At 56.6% G+C, this 20113-nt stretch overlaps 1 protein-coding gene across 1 annotated transcript in view; it reads left to right on the top strand.

The window, feature by feature from the left end:
- The window catches only part of LOC116937205 (uncharacterized), a 97494-nt gene that overhangs the window by 16615 nt on the left and 60766 nt on the right, over window positions 1-20113 (top strand). The window contains 5 exon segments of the mRNA XM_076053387.1: window positions 5199-5399; window positions 6137-6322; window positions 16249-16299; window positions 17461-17613; window positions 19063-19372. Coding sequence (XP_075909502.1) covers window positions 5199-5399; window positions 6137-6322; window positions 16249-16299; window positions 17461-17613; window positions 19063-19372 — 901 coding nt within the window.

Genomic DNA, 20113 nt, shown 5'->3' with positions numbered 1-20113 from the left:
TGTGAGACTCTGGGAGACGCGTGGAGAATGTTTGGTGACACTTTGAGACTCTGCGAGACGCGTGGAGAATGTTTGGTGACACTGTGAGTCTCTGCGAGACGTGAGAGAGACACGGGGAGACACGGGGAGACTCTGGGAGACGCGTGGAGAATGTTTGGTGACACTGTGAGACTCTGGGAGACGCGTGGAGAATGTTTGGTGACACTGTGAGACTCTGCGAGACGCGTGGAGAATGTTTGGTGACACTGTGAGACTCTGGGAGACGCGTGGAGAATGTTTGGTGACACTTTGAGACTCTGCGAGACGCCTGGAGAATGTTTGGTGACACTGTGAGTCTCTGCGAGACGTGAGAGAGACACGGGGAGACACGGGGAGACTCTGGGAAACGCGTGGAGAATGTTTGGTGACACTGTGAGACTCTGGGAGACGCGTGGAGAATGTTTGGTGACACTGTGAGACTCTGGGAGACGCGTGGAGAATGTTTGGTGACACTGTGAGACTCTGGGAGACGCGTGGAGAATGTTTGGTGACACTGTGAGACTCTGCGAGACGCGTGGAGAATGTTTGGTGACACTGTGAGACTCTGGGAGACGCGTGGAGAATGTTTGGTGACACTGTGAGACTCTGCGAGACGCGTGGAGAATGTTTGGTGACACTGTGAGACTCTGCGAGACGCGTGGAGAATGTTTGGTGACACTGTGAGACTCTGCGAGACGCGTGGAGAATGTTTGGTGACACTGTGAGACTCTGTGAGACGCGTGGAGAATGTTTGGTGACACTGTGAGACTCTGGGAGACGCGTGGAGAATGTTTGGTGACACTGTGAGACTCTGGGAGACGCGTGGAGAATGTTTGGTGACACTGTGAGACTCTGCGAGACGTGTGGAGAATGTTTGGTGACACTGTGAGACTCTGCGAGACGCGTGGAGAATGTTTGGTGACACTGTGAGACTCTGCGAGACGCATGGAGAATGTTTGGTGACACTGTGAGACTCTGCGAGACGCGTGGAGAATGTTTGGTGACACCGTGAGACTCTGCGAGACGCGTGGAGAATGTTTGGTGACACCGTGAGACTCTGCGAGACGCGTGGAGAATGTTTGGTGACACTGTGAGACTCTGGGAGACGCGTGGAGAATGTTTGGTGACACTGTGAGACTCTGCGAGACGCGTGGAGAATGTTTGGTGACACTGTGAGACTCTGCGAGACGCGTGGAGAATGTTTGGTGACACTGTGAGACTCTGCGAGACGCGTGGGGAATGTTTGGTGACACTGTGAGCCTCTGGGAGACGCGTGGAGAATGTTTGGTGACACTGTGAGACTCTGCGAGACGCGTGGAGAATGTTTGGTGACACTGTGAGACTCTGGGAGACGCGTGGAGAATGTTTGGTAACACTGTGAGACTCTGCGAGACGTGAGAGAGACACGGGGAGACACGGGGAGACTCTGGGAGACGCGTGGAGAATGTTTGGTGACACTGTGAGACTCTGCGAGACGCGTGGAGAATGTTTGGTGACACTGTGAGACTCTGCGAGACGCGTGGAGAATGTTTGGTGACACTGTGAGACTCTGGGAGACGCGTGGAGAATGTTTGGTGACACTGTGAGACTCTGGGAGACGCGTGGAGAATGTTTGGTGACACTGTGAGACTCTGCGAGACGCGTGGAGAATGTTTGGTGACACTGTGAGACTCTGCGAGACGCGTGGAGAATGTTTGGTGACACTGTGACACTCTGGGAGACGCGTGGAGAATGTTTGGTGACACTGTGAGACTCTGCGAGACGCGTGGAGAATGTTTGGTGACACTGTGAGACTCTGGGAGACGCGTGGAGAATGTTTGGTGACACTGTGAGACTCTGCGAGACGCGTGGAGAATGTTTGGTGACACTGTGAGACTCTGGGAGACGCGTGGAGAATGTTTGGTGACACTGTGAGACTCTGCGAGACGCGTGGAGAATGTTTGGTGACACTGTGAGACTCTGCGAGACGCGTGGAGAATGTTTGGTGACACTGTGAGACTCTGCGAGACGCGTGGAGAATGTTTGGTGACACTGTGAGACTCTGGGAGACACGTGGAGAATGTTTGGTGACACTGTGAGACTCTGCGAGACGCGTGGAGAATGTTTGGTGACACTGTGAGACTCTGCCAGACGCGTGTAGAATGTTTGGTGACACTGTGAGACTCTGCGAGACGCGTGGAGAATGTTTGGTGACACTGTGAGACTCTGGGAGACGCGTGGAGAATGTTTGGTGACACTGTGAGACTCTGCGAGACGCGTGGAGAATGTTTGGTGACACTGTGAGACTCTGCGAGACGCGTGGAGAATGTTTGGTGACACTGTGAGACTCTGCGAGACGCGTGGAGAATGTTTGGTGACACTGTGAGACTCTGCGAGACGCGTGGAGAATGTTTGGTGACACTGTGAGACTCTGGGAGACGCGTGGAGAATGTTTGGTGACACTGTGAGACTCTGGGAGACGCGTGGAGAATGTTTGGTGACACTGTGAGACTCTGCGAGACGCGTGGAGAATGTTTGGTGACACTGTGAGACTCTGCGAGACGCGTGGAGAATGTTTGGTGACACTGTGAGACTCTGCGAGACGCGTGGAGAATGTTTGGTGACACTGTGAGACTCTGCGAGACGCGTGGAGAATGTTTGGTGACACTGTGAGACTCTGCGAGACGCGTGGAGAATGTTTGGTGACACTGTGAGACTCTGCGAGACGCGTGGAGAATGTTTGGTGACACTGTGAGACTCTGGGAGACGCGTGGAGAATGTTTGGTGACACTGTGAGACTCTGGGAGACGCGTGGAGAATGTTTGGTGACACTGTGAGACTCTGCGAGACGCGTGGAGAATGTTTGGTGACACTGTGAGACTCTGCGAGACGCGTGGAGAATGTTTGGTGACACTGTGAGACTCTGCGAGACGCGTGGAGAATGTTTGGTGACACTGTGAGACTCTGCGAGACGCGTGGAGAATGTTTGGTGACACTGTGAGACTCTGGGAGACGCGTGGAGAATGTTTGGTGACACTGTGAGACTCTGGGAGACGCGTGGAGAATGTTTGGTGACACTGTGAGACTCTGGGAGACGCGTGGAGAATGTTTGGTGACACTGTGAGACTCTGTGAGACGCGTGGAGAATGTTTGGTGACACTGTGAGACTCTGGGAGACGCGTGGAGAATGTTTGGTGACACTGTGAGACTCTGGGAGACGCGTGGAGAATGTTTGGTGACACTGTGAGACTCTGCGAGACGCGTGGAGAATGTTTGGTGACACTGTGAGACTCTGCGAGACGCGTGGAGAATGTTTGGTGACACTGTGAGACTCTGGGAGACGCGTGGAGAATGTTTGGTGACACTGTGAGACTCTGGGAGACGCGTGGAGAATGTTTGGTGACACTGTGAGACTCTGCGAGACGCGTGTAGAATGTTTGGTGACACTGTGAGACTCTGCGAGACGCGTGGAGAATGTTTGGTGACACTGTGAGACTCTGGGAGACGCGTGGAGAATGTTTGGTGACACTGTGAGACTCTGGGAGACGCGTGGAGAATGTTTGGTGACACTGTGAGACTCTGCGAGACGCGTGGAGAATGTTTGGTGACACTGTGAGACTCTGTGAGACGCGTGGAGAATGTTTGGTGACACTGTGAGACTCTGGGAGACGCGTGGAGAATGTTTGTTGACACTGTGAGACTCTGCGAGACGCGTGGAGAATGTTTGGTGACACTGTGAGACTCTGCGAGACGCGTGGAGAATGTTTGGTGACACTGTGAGACTCTGGGAGACGCGTGGAGAATGTTTGGTGACACTGTGAGACTCTGGGAGACGCGTGGAGAATGTTTGGTGACACTGTGAGACTCTGCGAGACGCGTGGAGAATGTTTGGTGACACTGTGAGACTCTGTGAGACTCGTGGAGAATGTTTGGTGACACTGTGAGACTCTGCGAGACGCGTGGAGAATGTTTGGTGACACTGTGAGACTCTGTGAGACTCGTGGAGAATGTTTGGTGACACTGTGAGACTCTGTGAGACTCGTGGAGAATGTTTGGTGACACTGTGAGACTGTGCGAGACGCGTGGAGAATGTTTGGTGACACTGTGAGACTCTGCGAGACGCGTGGAGAATGTTTGGTGACACTGTGAGACTCTGCGAGGCGCGTGGAGAATGTTTGGTGACACTGTGAGACTCTGCGAGACGCGTGGAGAATGTTTGGTGACACTGTGAGACTCTGCGAGACGCGTGGAGAATGTTTGGTGACACTGTGAGACTCTGCGAGACGCGTGGAGAATGTTTGGTGACACTGTGAGACTCTGCGAGGCGCGTGGAGAATGTTTGGTGACACTGTGAGACTCTGCGAGACGCGTGGAGAATGTTTGGTGACACTGTGAGACTCTGCGAGACGCGTGGAGAATGTTTGGTGACACTGTGCGACTCTGCGAGACGTGAGAGAGACACGGGGAGACACGGGGAGACTCTGGGAGACGCGTGGAGAATGTTTGGTGACACTGTGAGACTCTGCGAGACGCGTGGAGAATGTTTGGTGACACTGTGAGACTCTGCGAGACGCGTGGAGAATGTTTGGTGACACTGTGAGACTCTGCGAGACGCGTGGAGAATGTTTGGTGACACTGTGAGACTCTGCGAGACGCGTGGAGAATGTTTGGTGACACTGTGAGACTCTGGGAGACGCGTGGAGAATGTTTGGTGACACTGTGAGACTCTGCGAGACGCGTGGATAATGTTTGGTGACACTGTGAGACTCTGCGAGACGCGTGGAGAATGTTTGGTGACACTGTGAGACTCTGTGAGACGCGTGGAGAATGTTTGGTGACACTGTGAGACTCTGGGAGACGCGTGGAGAATGTTTGGTGACACTGTGAGACTCTGCGAGACGCGTGGAGAATGTTTGGTGACACTGTGAGACTCTGCGAGACGCGTGGAGAATGTTTTGCGATACTGTGAGACTCTGCGAGACGCGTGGAGAATGTTTGGTGACACTGTGAGACTCTGCGAGACGCGTGGAGAATGTTTGGTGACACTGTGAGACTCTGCGAGACGCGTGGAGAATGTTTGGTGACACTGTGAGACTCTGTGAGACTCGTGGAGAATGTTTGGTGACACTGTGAGACTCTGCGAGACGCGTGGAGAATGTTTGGTGACACTGTGAGACGGCTGCCTGTGCGTGGGTGCGCAGTGGACTGCATGGAGCCGGCGTGCGGGGGCCGAGGGGTCTGCGTGCGGGGGGAGTGCCGCTGCAACGCCGGCTGGGGGGGCCCCTCCTGCTCGCTGCCACGGCCCCCCTGCCCCCACCTCTGCTCGGGCCACGGCTCCAGCGAGGCCGAGAGCGGCGCGTGCGAGTGCGAGCCCGGCTGGACGGGGGCCCAGTGCGAGACCGGTAACGTGCGGGGGGGGGGGGAGGTCACGGGGGGGTCACGGGCGGGGTCACGGGGGGGTCACGGGAGGGGTGGTCACGAGAGGGGGGGGGGAGGCTCGCGTGGATTTTTCTCCTCCGCGTTTCCCCCCAACGTGACGCGTTTAGAACGTTTGGCTGCCGCCGTGAATGTCGACGACGCCGAGGAGCCCCTTGGCGTGCGAGCTGCCGCTAGCGACGGGGCCAGGGAACGCTTCTGAAACCCAGAGGGAGAGAGAGAGAGAGGAGAACTCCGTAGCGGCAGTGGGGCCATACGCGGTGCAGTACAACTACAGCAACAAATAGTCGTAGTTGACACCGGGGGTGGCAAGCGGTGAGACGTGGTGAGACGTGGTGAGACGTGGTGAGACGTGGTGAGACACGGACACGCTGAGACACACACACACACACGCTGAGACACACACACACACACGCTGAGACACACACACACACACGCTGAGACACACACACACACACGCCCCGTGTGTCCAACTGCGTTGACGCGCACGGGGGAGCCGGCAGGGCCCCGAGTTCGATTCCCGCTCACGGCCACCGACACCGCCGCCGACCGTCAGCGCCGCTCCCGGGCCTCCCCTAGGTCGACTCGGCCTCGAACGAGCGCCCGGCGCGGCGTGCGGCTTGACCGTCGCCACCGGGGAAGACAAAGGCGGCCGGGCGTGGCGCCGGCCACCCACCCCCCCCTCTCTCTGCTTGTGCCGTAGAGGAGTGTGCCGAGGAGTGCGGGGAGCACGGCGCCTGCGTGGCCGGCGTCTGCCGCTGTGAGGAGGGCTGGGGGGGGCCGGGGTGCCGCCTCGGGGGGTGCCCGCCGGCGTGCGGCGTCCACGGCACCTGCCGGCACGGGGCGTGCACCTGCGACGAGGGCTGGAGCGGAGACACCTGCACCATAGGTGAGACACCTGCACCATAGGTGAGACACCTGCACCATAGGTGAGACACCTGCACCATAGGTGAGACACAGAGTGAGACACCTGCACCATAGGTGAGACACCTGCACCATAGGTGAGACACCTGCACCATAGGTGAGACACCTGCACCATAGGTGAGACACCTGCACCATAGGTGAGACACCTGCACCATAGGTGAGACACCTGCACCATAGGTGAGACACCTGCACCATAGGTGAGACACAGAGTGAGACACAGAGTGAGACACCTGCACCATAGGTGAGACACCTGCACCATAGGTGAGACACCTGCACCATAGGTGAGACACCTGCACCATAGGTGAGACACCTGCACCATAGGTGAGACACAGAGTGAGACACCTGCACCATAGGTGAGACACCTGCACCATAGGTGAGACACAGAGTGAGACACCTGCACCATAGGTGAGACACCTGCACCATAGGTGAGACACCTGCACCATAGGTGAGACACAGAGTGAGACACCTGCACCATAGGTGAGACACCTGCACCATAGGTGAGACACAGAGTGAGACACCTGCACCATAGGTGAGACACCTGCACCATAGGTGAGACACCTGCACCATAGGTGAGACACTTGCACCATAGGTGAGACACCTGCACCATAGGTGAGACACCTGCACCATAGGTGAGACACCTGCACCATAGGTGAGACACAGAGTGAGACACAGAGTGAGACACCTGCACCATAGGTGAGACACCTGCACCATAGGTGAGACACCTGCACCATAGGTGAGACACCTGCACCATAGGTGAGACACCTGCACCATAGGTGAGACACAGATTGAGACACCTGCACCATAGGTGAGACACCTGCACCATAGGTGAGACACAGAGTGAGACACCTGCACCATAGGTGAGACACCTGCACCATAGGTGAGACACCTGCACCATAGGTGAGACACAGAGTGAGACACCTGCACCATAGGTGAGACACCTGCACCATAGGTGAGACACAGAGTGAGACACCTGCACCATAGGTGAGACACCTGCACCATAGGTGAGACACCTGCACCATAGGTGAGACACCTGCACCATAGGTGAGACACCTGCACCATAGGTGAGACACCTGCACCATAGGTGAGACACCTGCACCATAGGTGAGACACCTGCACCATAGGTGAGACACCTGCACCATAGGTGAGACACAGAGTGAGACACCTGCACCATAGGTGAGACACCTGCACCATAGGTGAGACACCTGCACCATAGGTGAGACACCTGCACCATAGGTGAGACACCTGCACCATAGGTGAGACACAGAGTGAGACACCTGCACCATAGGTGAGACACCTGCACCATAGGTGAGACACAGAGTGAGACACCTGCACCATAGGTGAGACACCTGCACCATAGGTGAGACACCTGCACCATAGGTGAGACACCTGCACCATAGGTGAGACACAGAGTGAGACACAGAGTGAGACACCTGCACCATAGGTGAGACACCTGCACCATAGGTGAGACACCTGCACCATAGGTGAGACACAGAGTGAGACACCTGCACCATAGGTGAGACAGAGTGAGACACCTGCACCATAGGTGAGACACAGAGTGAGACACCTGCACCATAGGTGAGACACAGAGTGAGACACCTGCACCATAGGTGAGACACAGAGTGAGACACCTGCACCATAGGTGAGACACCTGCACCATAGGTGAGACACCTGCACCATAGGTGAGACACAGAGTGAGACACCTGCACCATAGGTGAGACCGCTGCACCATAGGTGAGACACCTGCACCATAGGTGAGACACCTGCACCATAGGTGAGACACAGAGTGAGACACCTGCACCATAGGTGAGACACCTGCACCATAGGTGAGACACAGAGTGAGACACCTGCACCATAGGTGAGACACCTGCACCATAGGTGAGACACCTGCACCATAGGTGAGACACCTGCACCATAGGTGAGACACCTGCACCATAGGTGAGACACATAGTGAGACACAGAGTGAGACACCTGCACCATAGGTGAGACACCTGCACCATAGGTGAGACACAGAGTGAGACACCTGCACCATAGCTGAGACACCTGCACTATAGGTGAGACACAGAGTGAGACACAGAGTGAGACACCTGCACCATAGGTGAGACACCTGCACCATAGGTGAGACAGAGTGAGACACAGAGTGAGACACCTGCACCATAGGTGAGACACCTGCACCATAGGTGAGACACAGAGTGAGACACCTGCACCATAGGTGAGACACAGAGTGAGACACCTGCACCATAGGTGAGACACCTGCACCATAGGTGAGACACCTGCACCATAGGTGAGACACCTGCACCATAGGTGAGACACAGAGTGAGACACCTGCACCATAGGTGAGACACAGAGTGAGACACCTGCACCATAGGTGAGACACCTGCACCATAGGTGAGACACAGAGTGAGACACCTGCACCATAGGTGAGACACCTGCACCATAGGTGAGACACCTGCACCATAGGTGAGACACCTGCACCATAGGTGAGACACCTGCACCATAGGTGAGACACAGAGTGAGACACCTGCACCATAGGTGAGACACCTGCACCATAGGTGAGACACAGAGTGGGACACCTGCACCATAGGTGAGACACAGAGTGAGACACCTGCACCATAGGTGAGACACCTGCACCATAGGTGAGACACAGAGTGAGACACAGGTGGGACACCTGCACCATAGGTGAGACACAGAGTGAGACACCTGCACCATAGGTGAGACACCTGCACCATAGGTGAGACACAGAGTGAGAAACAGAGTGAGACACAGAGTGAGACACCTGCACCATAGGTGAGACACAGAGTGAGACACAGAGTGAGACACAGAGTGAGACACCTGCACCATAGGTGAGACACAGAGTGAGACACAGAGTGAGACACAGAGTGAGACACCTGCACCATAGGTGAGACACAGAGTGAGACACCTGCACCATAGGTGAGACACAGAGTGAGACACCTGCACCATAGGTGAGACACCTGCACCATAGGTGAGACACAGAGTGGGACACAGGTGGGACACCTGTACCATAGGTGAGACACAGAGTGGGACACAGGTGAGACACCTGCACCATAGGTGAGACACAGAGTGAGACACCTGCACCATAGGTGAGACACAGAGTGGGACACCTGCACCATAGGTGAGACACAGAGTGGGACACCTGCACCATAGGTGAGACACCTGCACCATAGGTGAGACACAGAGTGAGACACCTGCACCATAGGTGAGACACAGAGTGAGACACCTGCACCATAGGTGAGACACCTGCACCATAGGTGAGACACAGAGTGAGACACCTGCACCATAGGTGAGACACAGAGTGAGACACAGAGTGAGACACAGAGCGGAGACACCTGCACCATAGGTGAGACACAGAGTGAGACACCTCCATCATAGGTGAGACACAGAGTGAGACACCTGTACCATAGGTGAGACACAGGTGAGACACCTCCATCATAGGTAAGATGCAGAGTGAGACACCTGCACCATAGGTGAGACACCTGCACCATAGGTGAGACACCTGCACCATAGGTGAGACACAGAGTGAGACACAGAGTGAGACACCTGCACCATAGGTGAGACACCTGCACCATAGGTGAGACACAGAGTGAGACACAGAGTGAGACACCTGCACCATAGGTGAGACACCTGCACCATAGGTGAGACACAGAGTGAGACACCTGCACCATAGGTGAGACACAGAGTGAGACACCTGCACCATAGGTGAGACACCTGCACCATAGGGAGACACCTGCACCATAGGTGAGACACCTGCACCATAGGTGAGACACAGAGTGAGACACCTGCACCATAGGTGAGACACAGAGTGAGACACCTGCACCATAGGTGAGACACCTGCACCATAGGTGAGACACAGAGTGAGACATCTGCACCATAGGTGAGACACCTGCACCATAGGTGAGACACCTGCACCATAGGTGAGACACCTGCACCATAGGTGAGACACCTGCACCATAGGTGAGACACAGAGTGAGACACCTGCACCATAGGTGAGACACCTGCACCATAGGTGAGACACAGAGTGGGACACCTGCACCATAGGTGAGACACAGAGTGAGACACCTGCACCATAGGTAAGACACCTGCACCATAGGTGAGACACAGAGTGAGACACAGGTGGGACACCTGCACCATAGGTGAGACACAGAGTGAGACACCTGCACCATAGGTGAGACACCTGCACCATAGGTGAGACACAGAGTGAGACACAGAGTGAGACACAGAGTGAGACACCTGCACCATAGGTGAGACACAGAGTGAGACACAGAGTGAGACACAGAGTGAGACACCTGCACCATAGGTGAGACACAGAGTGAGACACCTGCACCATAGGTGAGACACAGAGTGAGACACCTGCACCATAGGTGAGACACCTGCACCATAGGTGAGACACAGAGTGGGACACAAGTGGGACACCTGTATCATAGGTGAGACACAGAGTGGGACACCTGCACCATAGGTGAGACACAGAGTGAGACACCTGCACCATAGGTGAGACACCTGCACCATAGGTGAGACACAGAGTGAGACACAGGTGGGACACCTGCACCATAGGTGAGACACAGAGTGAGACACCTGCACCATAGGTGAGACACCTGCACCATAGGTGAGACACAGAGTGAGAAACAGAGTGAGACACAGAGTGAGACACCTGCACCATAGGTGAGACACAGAGTGAGACACAGAGTGAGACACAGAGTGAGACACCTGCACCATAGGTGAGACACAGAGTGAGACACAGAGTGAGACACAGAGTGAGACACCTGCACCATAGGTGAGACACAGAGTGAGACACCTGCACCATAGGTGAGACACAGAGTGAGACACCTGCACCATAGGTGAGACACCTGCACCATAGGTGAGACACAGAGTGGGACACAGGTGGGACACCTGTACCATAGGTGAGACACAGAGTGGGACACAGGTGAGACACCTGCACCATAGGTGAGACACAGAGTGAGACACCTGCACCATAGGTGAGACACAGAGTGGGACACCTGCACCATAGGTGAGACACAGAGTGGGACACCTGCACCATAGGTGAGACACCTGCACCATAGGTGAGACACAGAGTGAGACACCTGCACCATAGGTGAGACACAGAGTGAGACACCTGCACCATAGGTGAGACACCTGCACCATAGGTGAGACACAGAGTGAGACACCTGCACCATAGGTGAGACACAGAGTGAGACACAGAGTGAGACACAGAGCGGAGACACCTGCACCATAGGTGAGACACAGAGTGAGACACCTCCATCATAGGTGAGACACAGAGTGAGACACCTGTACCATAGGTGAGACACAGGTGAGACACCTCCATCATAGGTAAGATGCAGAGTGAGACACCTGCACCATAGGTGAGACACCTGCACCATAGGTGAGACACCTGCACCATAGGTGAGACACAGAGTGAGACACAGAGTGAGACACCTGCACCATAGGTGAGACACCTGCACCATAGGTGAGACACAGAGTGAGACACAGAGTGAGACACCTGCACCATAGGTGAGACACCTGCACCATAGGTGAGACACAGAGTGAGACACCTGCACCATAGGTGAGACACAGAGTGAGACACCTGCACCATAGGTGAGACACCTGCACCATAGGGAGACACCTGCACCATAGGTGAGACACCTGCACCATAGGTGAGACACAGAGTGAGACACCTGCACCATAGGTGAGACACAGAGTGAGACACCTGCACCATAGGTGAGACACCTGCACCATAGGTGAGACACAGAGTGAGACATCTGCACCATAGGTGAGACACCTGCACCATAGGTGAGACACCTGCACCATAGGTGAGACACCTGCACCATAGGTGAGACACCTGCACCATAGGTGAGACACAGAGTGAGACACCTGCACCATAGGTGAGACACCTGCACCATAGGTGAGACACAGAGTGGGACACCTGCACCATAGGTGAGACACAGAGTGAGACACCTGCACCATAGGTAAGACACCTGCACCATAGGTGAGACACAGAGTGAGACACAGGTGGGACACCTGCACCATAGGTGAGACACAGAGTGAGACACCTGCACCATAGGTGAGACACCTGCACCATAGGTGAGACACAGAGTGAGACACAGAGTGAGACACAGAGTGAGACACCTGCACCATAGGTGAGACACAGAGTGAGACACAGAGTGAGACACAGAGTGAGACACCTGCACCATAGGTGAGACACAGAGTGAGACACCTGCACCATAGGTGAGACACAGAGTGAGACACCTGCACCATAGGTGAGACACCTGCACCATAGGTGAGACACAGAGTGGGACACAAGTGGGACACCTGTATCATAGGTGAGACACAGAGTGGGACACAGGTGAGACACCTGCACCATAGGTGAGACACAGAGTGAGACACCTGCACCATAGGTGAGACACAGAGTGGGACACCTGCACCATAGGTGAGACACAGAGTGGGACACCTGCACCATAGGTGAGACACCTGCACCATAGGTGAGACACAGAGTGAGACACCTGCACCATAGGTGAGACACAGAGTGAGACACCTGCACCATAGGTGAGACACCTGCACCATAGGTGAGACACAGAGTGAGACACCTGCACCATAGGTGAGACACAGAGTGAGACACAGAGTGAGACACAGAGCGGAGACACCTGCACCATAGGTGAGACACAGAGTGAGACACCTCCATCATAGGTGAGACACAGAGTGAGACACCTGTACCATAGGTGAGACACAGGTGAGACACCTCCATCATAGGTAAGATGCAGAGTGAGACACCTGCACCATAGGTGAGACACCTGCACCATAGGTGAGACACCTGCACCATAGGTGAGACACCTGCACCATACGTGAGACACCTGCACCATAGGTGAGACACAGAGTGAGACACCTGCACCATAGGTGAGACACCTGCACCATAGGTGAGACACAGAGTGAGACACCTGCACCATAGGTGAGACACCTGCACCATAGGTGAGACACCTGCACCATAGGTGAGACACCTGCACCATAGGTGAGACACCTGCACCATAGGTGAGACACAGAGTGAGACACAGAGTGAGACACCTGCACCATAGGTGAGACACCTGCACCATAGGTGAGACACCTGCACCATAGGTGAGACACAGAGTGAGACACCTGCACCATAGGTGAGACAGAGTGAGACACCTGCACCATAGGTGAGACACAGAGTGAGACACCTGCACCATAGGTGAGACACAGAGTGAGACACCTGCACCATAGCTGAGACACAGAGTGAGACACCTGCACCATAGGTGAGACACCTGCACCATAGGTGAGACACCTGCACCATAGGTGAGACACAGAGTGAGACACCTGCACCATAGGTGAGACACCTGCACCATAGGTGAGACACCTGCACCATAGGTGAGACACCTGCACCATAGGTGAGACACCTGCACCATAGGTGAGACACAGAGTGAGACACCTGCACCATAGGTGAGACACCTGCACCATAGGTGAGACACAGAGTGAGACACCTGCACCATAGGTGAGACACCTGCACCATAGGTGAGACACCTGCACCATAGGTGAGACACAGAGTGAGACACAGAGTGAGACACCTGCACCATAGGTGAGACACCTGCACCATAGGTGAGACACAGAGTGAGACACCTGCACCATAGGTGAGACACCTGCACCATAGGTGAGACACAGAGTGAGACACAGAGTGAGACACCTGCACCATAGGTGAGACACCTGCACCATAGGTGAGACACAGAGTGAGACACAGAGTGAGACACCTGCACCATAGGTGAGACACCTGCACCATAGGTGAGACACAGAGTGAGACACCTGCACCATAGGTGAGACACAGAGTGAGACACCTGCACCATAGGTGAGACACCTGCACCATAGGTGAGACACCTGCACCATAGGTGAGACACCTGCACCATAGGTGAGACACAGAGTGAGACACCTGCACCATAGGTGAGACACCTGCACCATAGGTGAGACACAGAGTGAGACACCTGCACCATAGGTGAGACACAGAGTGAGACACCTGCACCATAGGTGAGACACCTGCACCATAGGTGAGACACAGAGTGAGACACCTGCACCATAGGTGAGACACCTGCACCATAGGTGAGACACCTGCACCATAGGTGAGACACCTGCACCATAGGTGAGACACAGAGTGAGACACCTGCACCATAGGTGAGACACCTGCACCATAGGTGAGACACAGAGTGGGACACCTGCACCATAGGTGAGACACAGAGTGAGACACCTGCACCATAGGTGAGACACCTGCACCATAGGTGAGACACAGAGTGAGACACAGGTGGGACACCTGCACCATAGGTGAGACACAGAGTGAGACACCTGCACCATAGGTGAGACACCTGCACCATAGGTGAGACACAGAGTGAGACACAGAGTGAGACACAGAGTGAGACACCTGCACCATAGGTGAGACACAGAGTGAGACACAGAGTGAGACACAGAGTGAGACACCTGCACCATAGGTGAGACACAGAGTGAGACACAGAGTGAGACACAGAGTGAGACACAGAGTGAGACACCTGCACCATAGGTGAGACACAGAGTGAGACACAGAGTGAGACACAGAGTGAGACACCTGCACCATAGGTGAGACACAGAGTGAGACACCTGCACCATAGGTGAGACACAGAGTGAGACACCTGCACCATAGGTGAGACACCTGCACCATAGGTGAGACACAGAGTGGGACACAGGTGGGACACCTGTATCATAGGTGAGACACAGAGTGGGACACAGGTGAGACACCTGCACCATAGGTGAGACACAGAGTGAGACACCTGCACCATAGGTGAGACACAGAGTGGGACACCTGCACCATAGGTGAGACACAGAGTGGGACACCTGCACCATAGGTGAGACACCTGCACCATAGGTGAGACACAGAGTGAGACACCTGCAACATAGGTGAGACACAGAGTGAGACACCTGCACCATAGGTGAGACACCTGCACCATAGGTGAGACACAGAGTGAGACACCTGCACCATAGGTGAGACACAGAGTGAGACACAGAGTGAGACACAGAGCGGAGACACCTGCACCATAGGTGAGACACAGAGTGAGACACCTCCATCATAGGTGAGACACAGAGTGAGACACCTGTACCATAGGTGAGACACAGGTGAGACACCTCCATCATAGGTAAGATGCAGAGTGAGACACCTCCATCGTAGGTGAGACACAGGTGAGACACCTGCACCATAGGTGAGACACAGGTGGGACACCTCCATCATAGGTGAGACACAGGTGAGACACCTGCACCATAGGTGAGACACAGGTGAGACACCTGCACCATAGGTGAGACACAGGTGGGACACCTGCATCATAGGTGAGACACAGGTGAGACACCTGCACCATAGGTGAGACACAGGTGGGACACCTCCATCATAGGTGAGACACAGGTGAGACACCTGCACCATAGGTGAGACACAGAGTGAGACACCTCCATCGTAGGTGAGACACAGAGTGAGACACCTGCACCATAGGTGAGACACAGAGTGAGACACCTCCATCATAGGTGAGACACAGGTGAGACACCTCCATCATAGGTGAGACACAGAGTGAGACACCTGCACCATAGGTGAGACACAGAGTGAGACACCTCCATCATAGGTGAGACACAGAGTGAGACACCTGCATCATAGGTGACACACAGGTGAGACACCTGCACCATAGGTGAGACACAGGTGAGACACAGGTGAGACACCTCCATCGTAGGTGAGACACAGAGTGGGACACCTGCACCATAGGTGAGACACAGGTGGACCACACAGGTGAACATCTGTGTCTCACCTGTGTGTGGATATGCTCACCTGTGGATGTCCCGTGTGTAATGTCTGTGTGTGTCTTGCCTTTGTCCCTGAAGCAAGCCTTCCGGATGGCAAGACAGGTGACGTTACTCTGCACACCATCACCCGTGAGTCCACCCGTGTGTCCACCCGTGAGTCCACCCGTGTGTCCACCCGTGTGTCCACCCATGTCCACAGGCACTGTGAGTGAGCAGTGTGGTGCAGCGTCCATGTGTCTTGAGTCCCATCGTGTCTGCGTGTGTCTGTGTCTTCGTTTCTATGTAGGGAGCGGCGGTGCAGCGGTTAGCGCTGCGCTACAAACCTGGCGACGCGGGTTCGATTCCCACTCGCGGCCAGCACCGGTGACGATTATCTGAACCGGTCCTAGGCCTCCCCTAGGTCGACTCGGCCTCAAATGAGTACCTGGTGCGGTGTGTGAACATCGCCACTGGGGAGACAAAGGCGGCCGGGAGTGGTGCTGGCCACCCACCCCCTCGTGTGCCGTGCCGGCCTTCGTAGATGCTGCTCGCTAACACCAACTTTGTCTTTGTGTATACTGTGTGTCTCCTTGTCCTCATCTCTCTGTGCATGCCCCTGTCCCTGTGTCTCCCTGTGTCTTCCTGTCACCCCTGTGTGTCTCTGTGTCTACGTTGTGTCTCCCTGTGTCTCCCCTGTGTCTCCCTGTGTCTCCCCCTGTGTCTCCCTGTGTCTCTCTGTGTCTCCCCGTGTCTCCCCCTGTGTCTCCCTGTGTCTCCCCTGTGTCTCCCCCTGTGTCTCCCTGTGTCTCCCCTGTGTCTCCCCCTGTGTCTCCCTGTGTCTCCCCCTGTGTCTCCCCCTATGTCTCCCTCTGTCTCCCTTGTCTCCCCGTGTCTCCCTCTGTCTCCCTGTTTCCCCGTGTCTCCCCGTGTCTCCCTGTGTCTCCCCTGTGTCTCCCCTGTGTCTCCCTCTGTTTCTCTGTGTCTCCCCGTGTCTCCCCTGTGTCTCCCTTTGTCTCCCCGTGTCTCCCCTGTGTCTCCCTGTGTCTCCCCTGTGTCTCCCTCTGTCTCCCCGTGTCTCCCCTGTGTCTCCCTGTGTCTCCCCTGTGTCTCCCTCTGTCTCCCCGTGTCTCCCCCTGTGTCTCCCCCTGTGTCTCCCCTCTGTCTCCCTGTGCGTGTCCCGGTGTCCCCCCCCCCCCTCCCACATCCCTCCGCTCGTGTCTCCGTGTCTCCGTGTCTCCGTGTCCATCGTGCGCCTCCTCGCTCAAAACCCCCTCCCCACGTTGTCCCCCCCCCCCCGCCCGCCTGCCCCAGGGGGGTGCCCGGCGCCGTGCTCGACCCACGGCCGCTGCGTGGCCCTGCGGGCCGCCCCGCGATGGCGCTGCGACTGCTCCCCCGGCTGGCGCGGTGACGCCTGCGACGTTGCCACGGAGACGGCCTGCGCGGACCGCCGGGACAACGACGGAGGTGGCCGGGGGGGGGGGGGGGGGGAGAGACGGACGACACGGGGGGGGGGGGCGGGGGTGGGGAGAGGGACAGAGGGAGATAGACAGGGGGAGACGGAGGGAGATGGACAGGGGGAGACGGACAGGGGGAGACGGACAGGGGGAGATGGACAGGGGGAGACGGAGGGAGATGGACAGAGGGAGATGGACAGGGGGAGACAGACATGGGGAGATGGACAGGGTGAGACGGAGGGAGATGGACAGGGGGAAATGGCGGGGCGGAGGGAGACGGACTGGGGGAGACGGGCAAGGGGAGACGGAGGAAGATGGAGGGAGACGGACTGGGGGGAGACAGACAGGGGGAGATGGACAGGGGGAGACAGACAGGGGGAGACAGACAGGGGGAGACGGACAGGAGGAGATGGACAAGAGGAGACGGACAGGAGGAGACGGACAGGGGGAGACGGACAGGAGGAGACGGACAAGAGGAGACGGACAGGAGGAGACGGACAGGAGGAGACGGACAAGAGGAGACGGACAGGAGGAGACGGGCAAGGGGAGACGGAGGAAGATGGAGGGAGACGGACTGGGGGAGACAGACAGGGGGAGATGGACAGGGGGAGACAGACAGGGGGAGACAGACAGGGGGAGACAGACAGGAGGAGATGGACAAGAGGAGACGGACAGGAGGAGACGGACAGGGGGAGACGGACAGGAGGAGACGGACAAGAGGAGACGGACAGGAGGAGACGGACAGGAGGAGACGGACAGGAGGAGACGGACAAGAGGAGACGGACAGGAGGAGACGGACAGGAGGAGATGGACAGGAGGAGACGGACAGGAGGAGACGGACAGGAGGAGACGACAGGGCAGAGGGAGAGGGACTGGGGGGAGACAGACAGGGGGAGAGGGACAGGAGGAGACGGCAGGGCGGAGGGAGAGGCCACAACCACCGCCCCCCTCGTGTGCCACAGTGCCGGCCATCTTCAGCGCGACGACTCACCGACAGCACTTGCCCCCAACAGTCCATTAAGGCTACACGGGGCGTCTTTGTCTTTGGCGGCGGCGGTGGTGGTGGGTGAGGTCCGGGCGAGGGAGGCCTTCATCCAGCAGTGGATAGGACCGTGGCTGATGACAGTGACGATGGTCGTGATGGCGGTGGCGGAAAGGGGGGAACGCGTGGATTTAGAGAGGACACGCACGGGCCGACGACACGACGATTTCATTAAGTTGATCTTCATCCAGCAGCGGATCGACCACGGCGACGACGATGTTGACGACGTTGACGACGTTGACGACGTTGACGACGTTGACGACGACGTTGACGACGATGTTGACGAAGATGTTGACGACGTTGACGACGTTGTTGACGTTGTTGACGTTGACGACGTTGTTGACGACGTTGACGACGACGTTGACGACGACGTCCAACCCGGCCCCTCCTCTGTCCCCTCCCCTCTCCGCCACCAAGACGGCCTCACGGACTGCGAGGATCCGGACTGCTGCACCGCCGCCCCCGCCTGCACCTCCTCGCCGCTGTGCCGCTCCGCGCCGGAGCCGCGCTCCGTCCTCCGCGCCGCCCGAATCGCCCCCCACCACCGTCGTCACGGCGACGTCGGCGGCGGCGACGTCGCCGACGACGGCGACGGCGGCGACGACGGCGACGGGGGTCGGGCGGTGAGCGACTGGAGGCCGCCGCCGTCGTTCCACGAGCGGGTGAAGTTTCTGGCCGGGAGGAACAGCGTCCACACTTTGCCTGCGGAGACGCGGTTCGATCCCCGGTGAGTGAGGGCCGTGCGTGGGGAGTGTCTCGGGCGGGAGACACCCGCGAGCGGCTTCCACGTTCGGCGACTCGTCGGCGGTGTCGGGCTGAGCCCGCACCGTCGGTTCGGTGTACGTAAACTTGACGTGCGGTGCCTCATCAGCGGCGTCAGCTCACCGGAACCATCGCTTCAACACAGGCAAAAACTCTTGTCCGGATTTAACATTCAGTCTCTCATCAGCAGCTTCTGCTCACCTGAACCATCGCTTCAACACAGGCAAAACCCTTGTCCGGTTTTGACATGGAGTCTCTCGTCAGCAGCACACTCAGGCCTTGGTAAACTGCCCAGGATGTTTATTGCAGTAGTAATGGGTTAAATTCAGGCGCACACTGGAGGCAACGCTGTTTATTAGCTAACACAACAGGTAACACTTAACATTAACAGGATAACGACATAGGGTGGTAGCCACCGTTCCTAACTTAGCTAACACAACGGTGATACGACATGACTGGACCAGGACAGCCCAACACGCTGCCTGCTCCACTAGCGGAGAGCGAGGGTCGTAGATCGTGGCTTCATCCCAGAGTTGACCCAGCAGAACAGCACAGAACAGCACAGAACAGCGAAGCTCTCCGTCCACGCCCCGCTTACAACCACTCCGGCGTGGCCGGCTCCGCCCCAGGCCACGCCCCCCTTCCCGATCCTTCGGGAAGGGGGGCGTGGCCGGCTCCGCCCCAGGCCACGCCCCAGGCCACGCCC

This window comes from Petromyzon marinus, chromosome 61, assembly GCF_048934315.1.
Source record: "Petromyzon marinus isolate PM22_M1 ecotype Great Lakes invasive population chromosome 61, UKy_Petmar_22M1.pri1.0, whole genome shotgun sequence".
NCBI classification, from domain to species: domain Eukaryota; kingdom Metazoa; phylum Chordata; class Hyperoartia; order Petromyzontiformes; family Petromyzontidae; genus Petromyzon; species Petromyzon marinus.
Note: the sequence above shows the minus strand (reverse complement) of the source record. Positions and strands in the feature narration are given on the sequence as shown.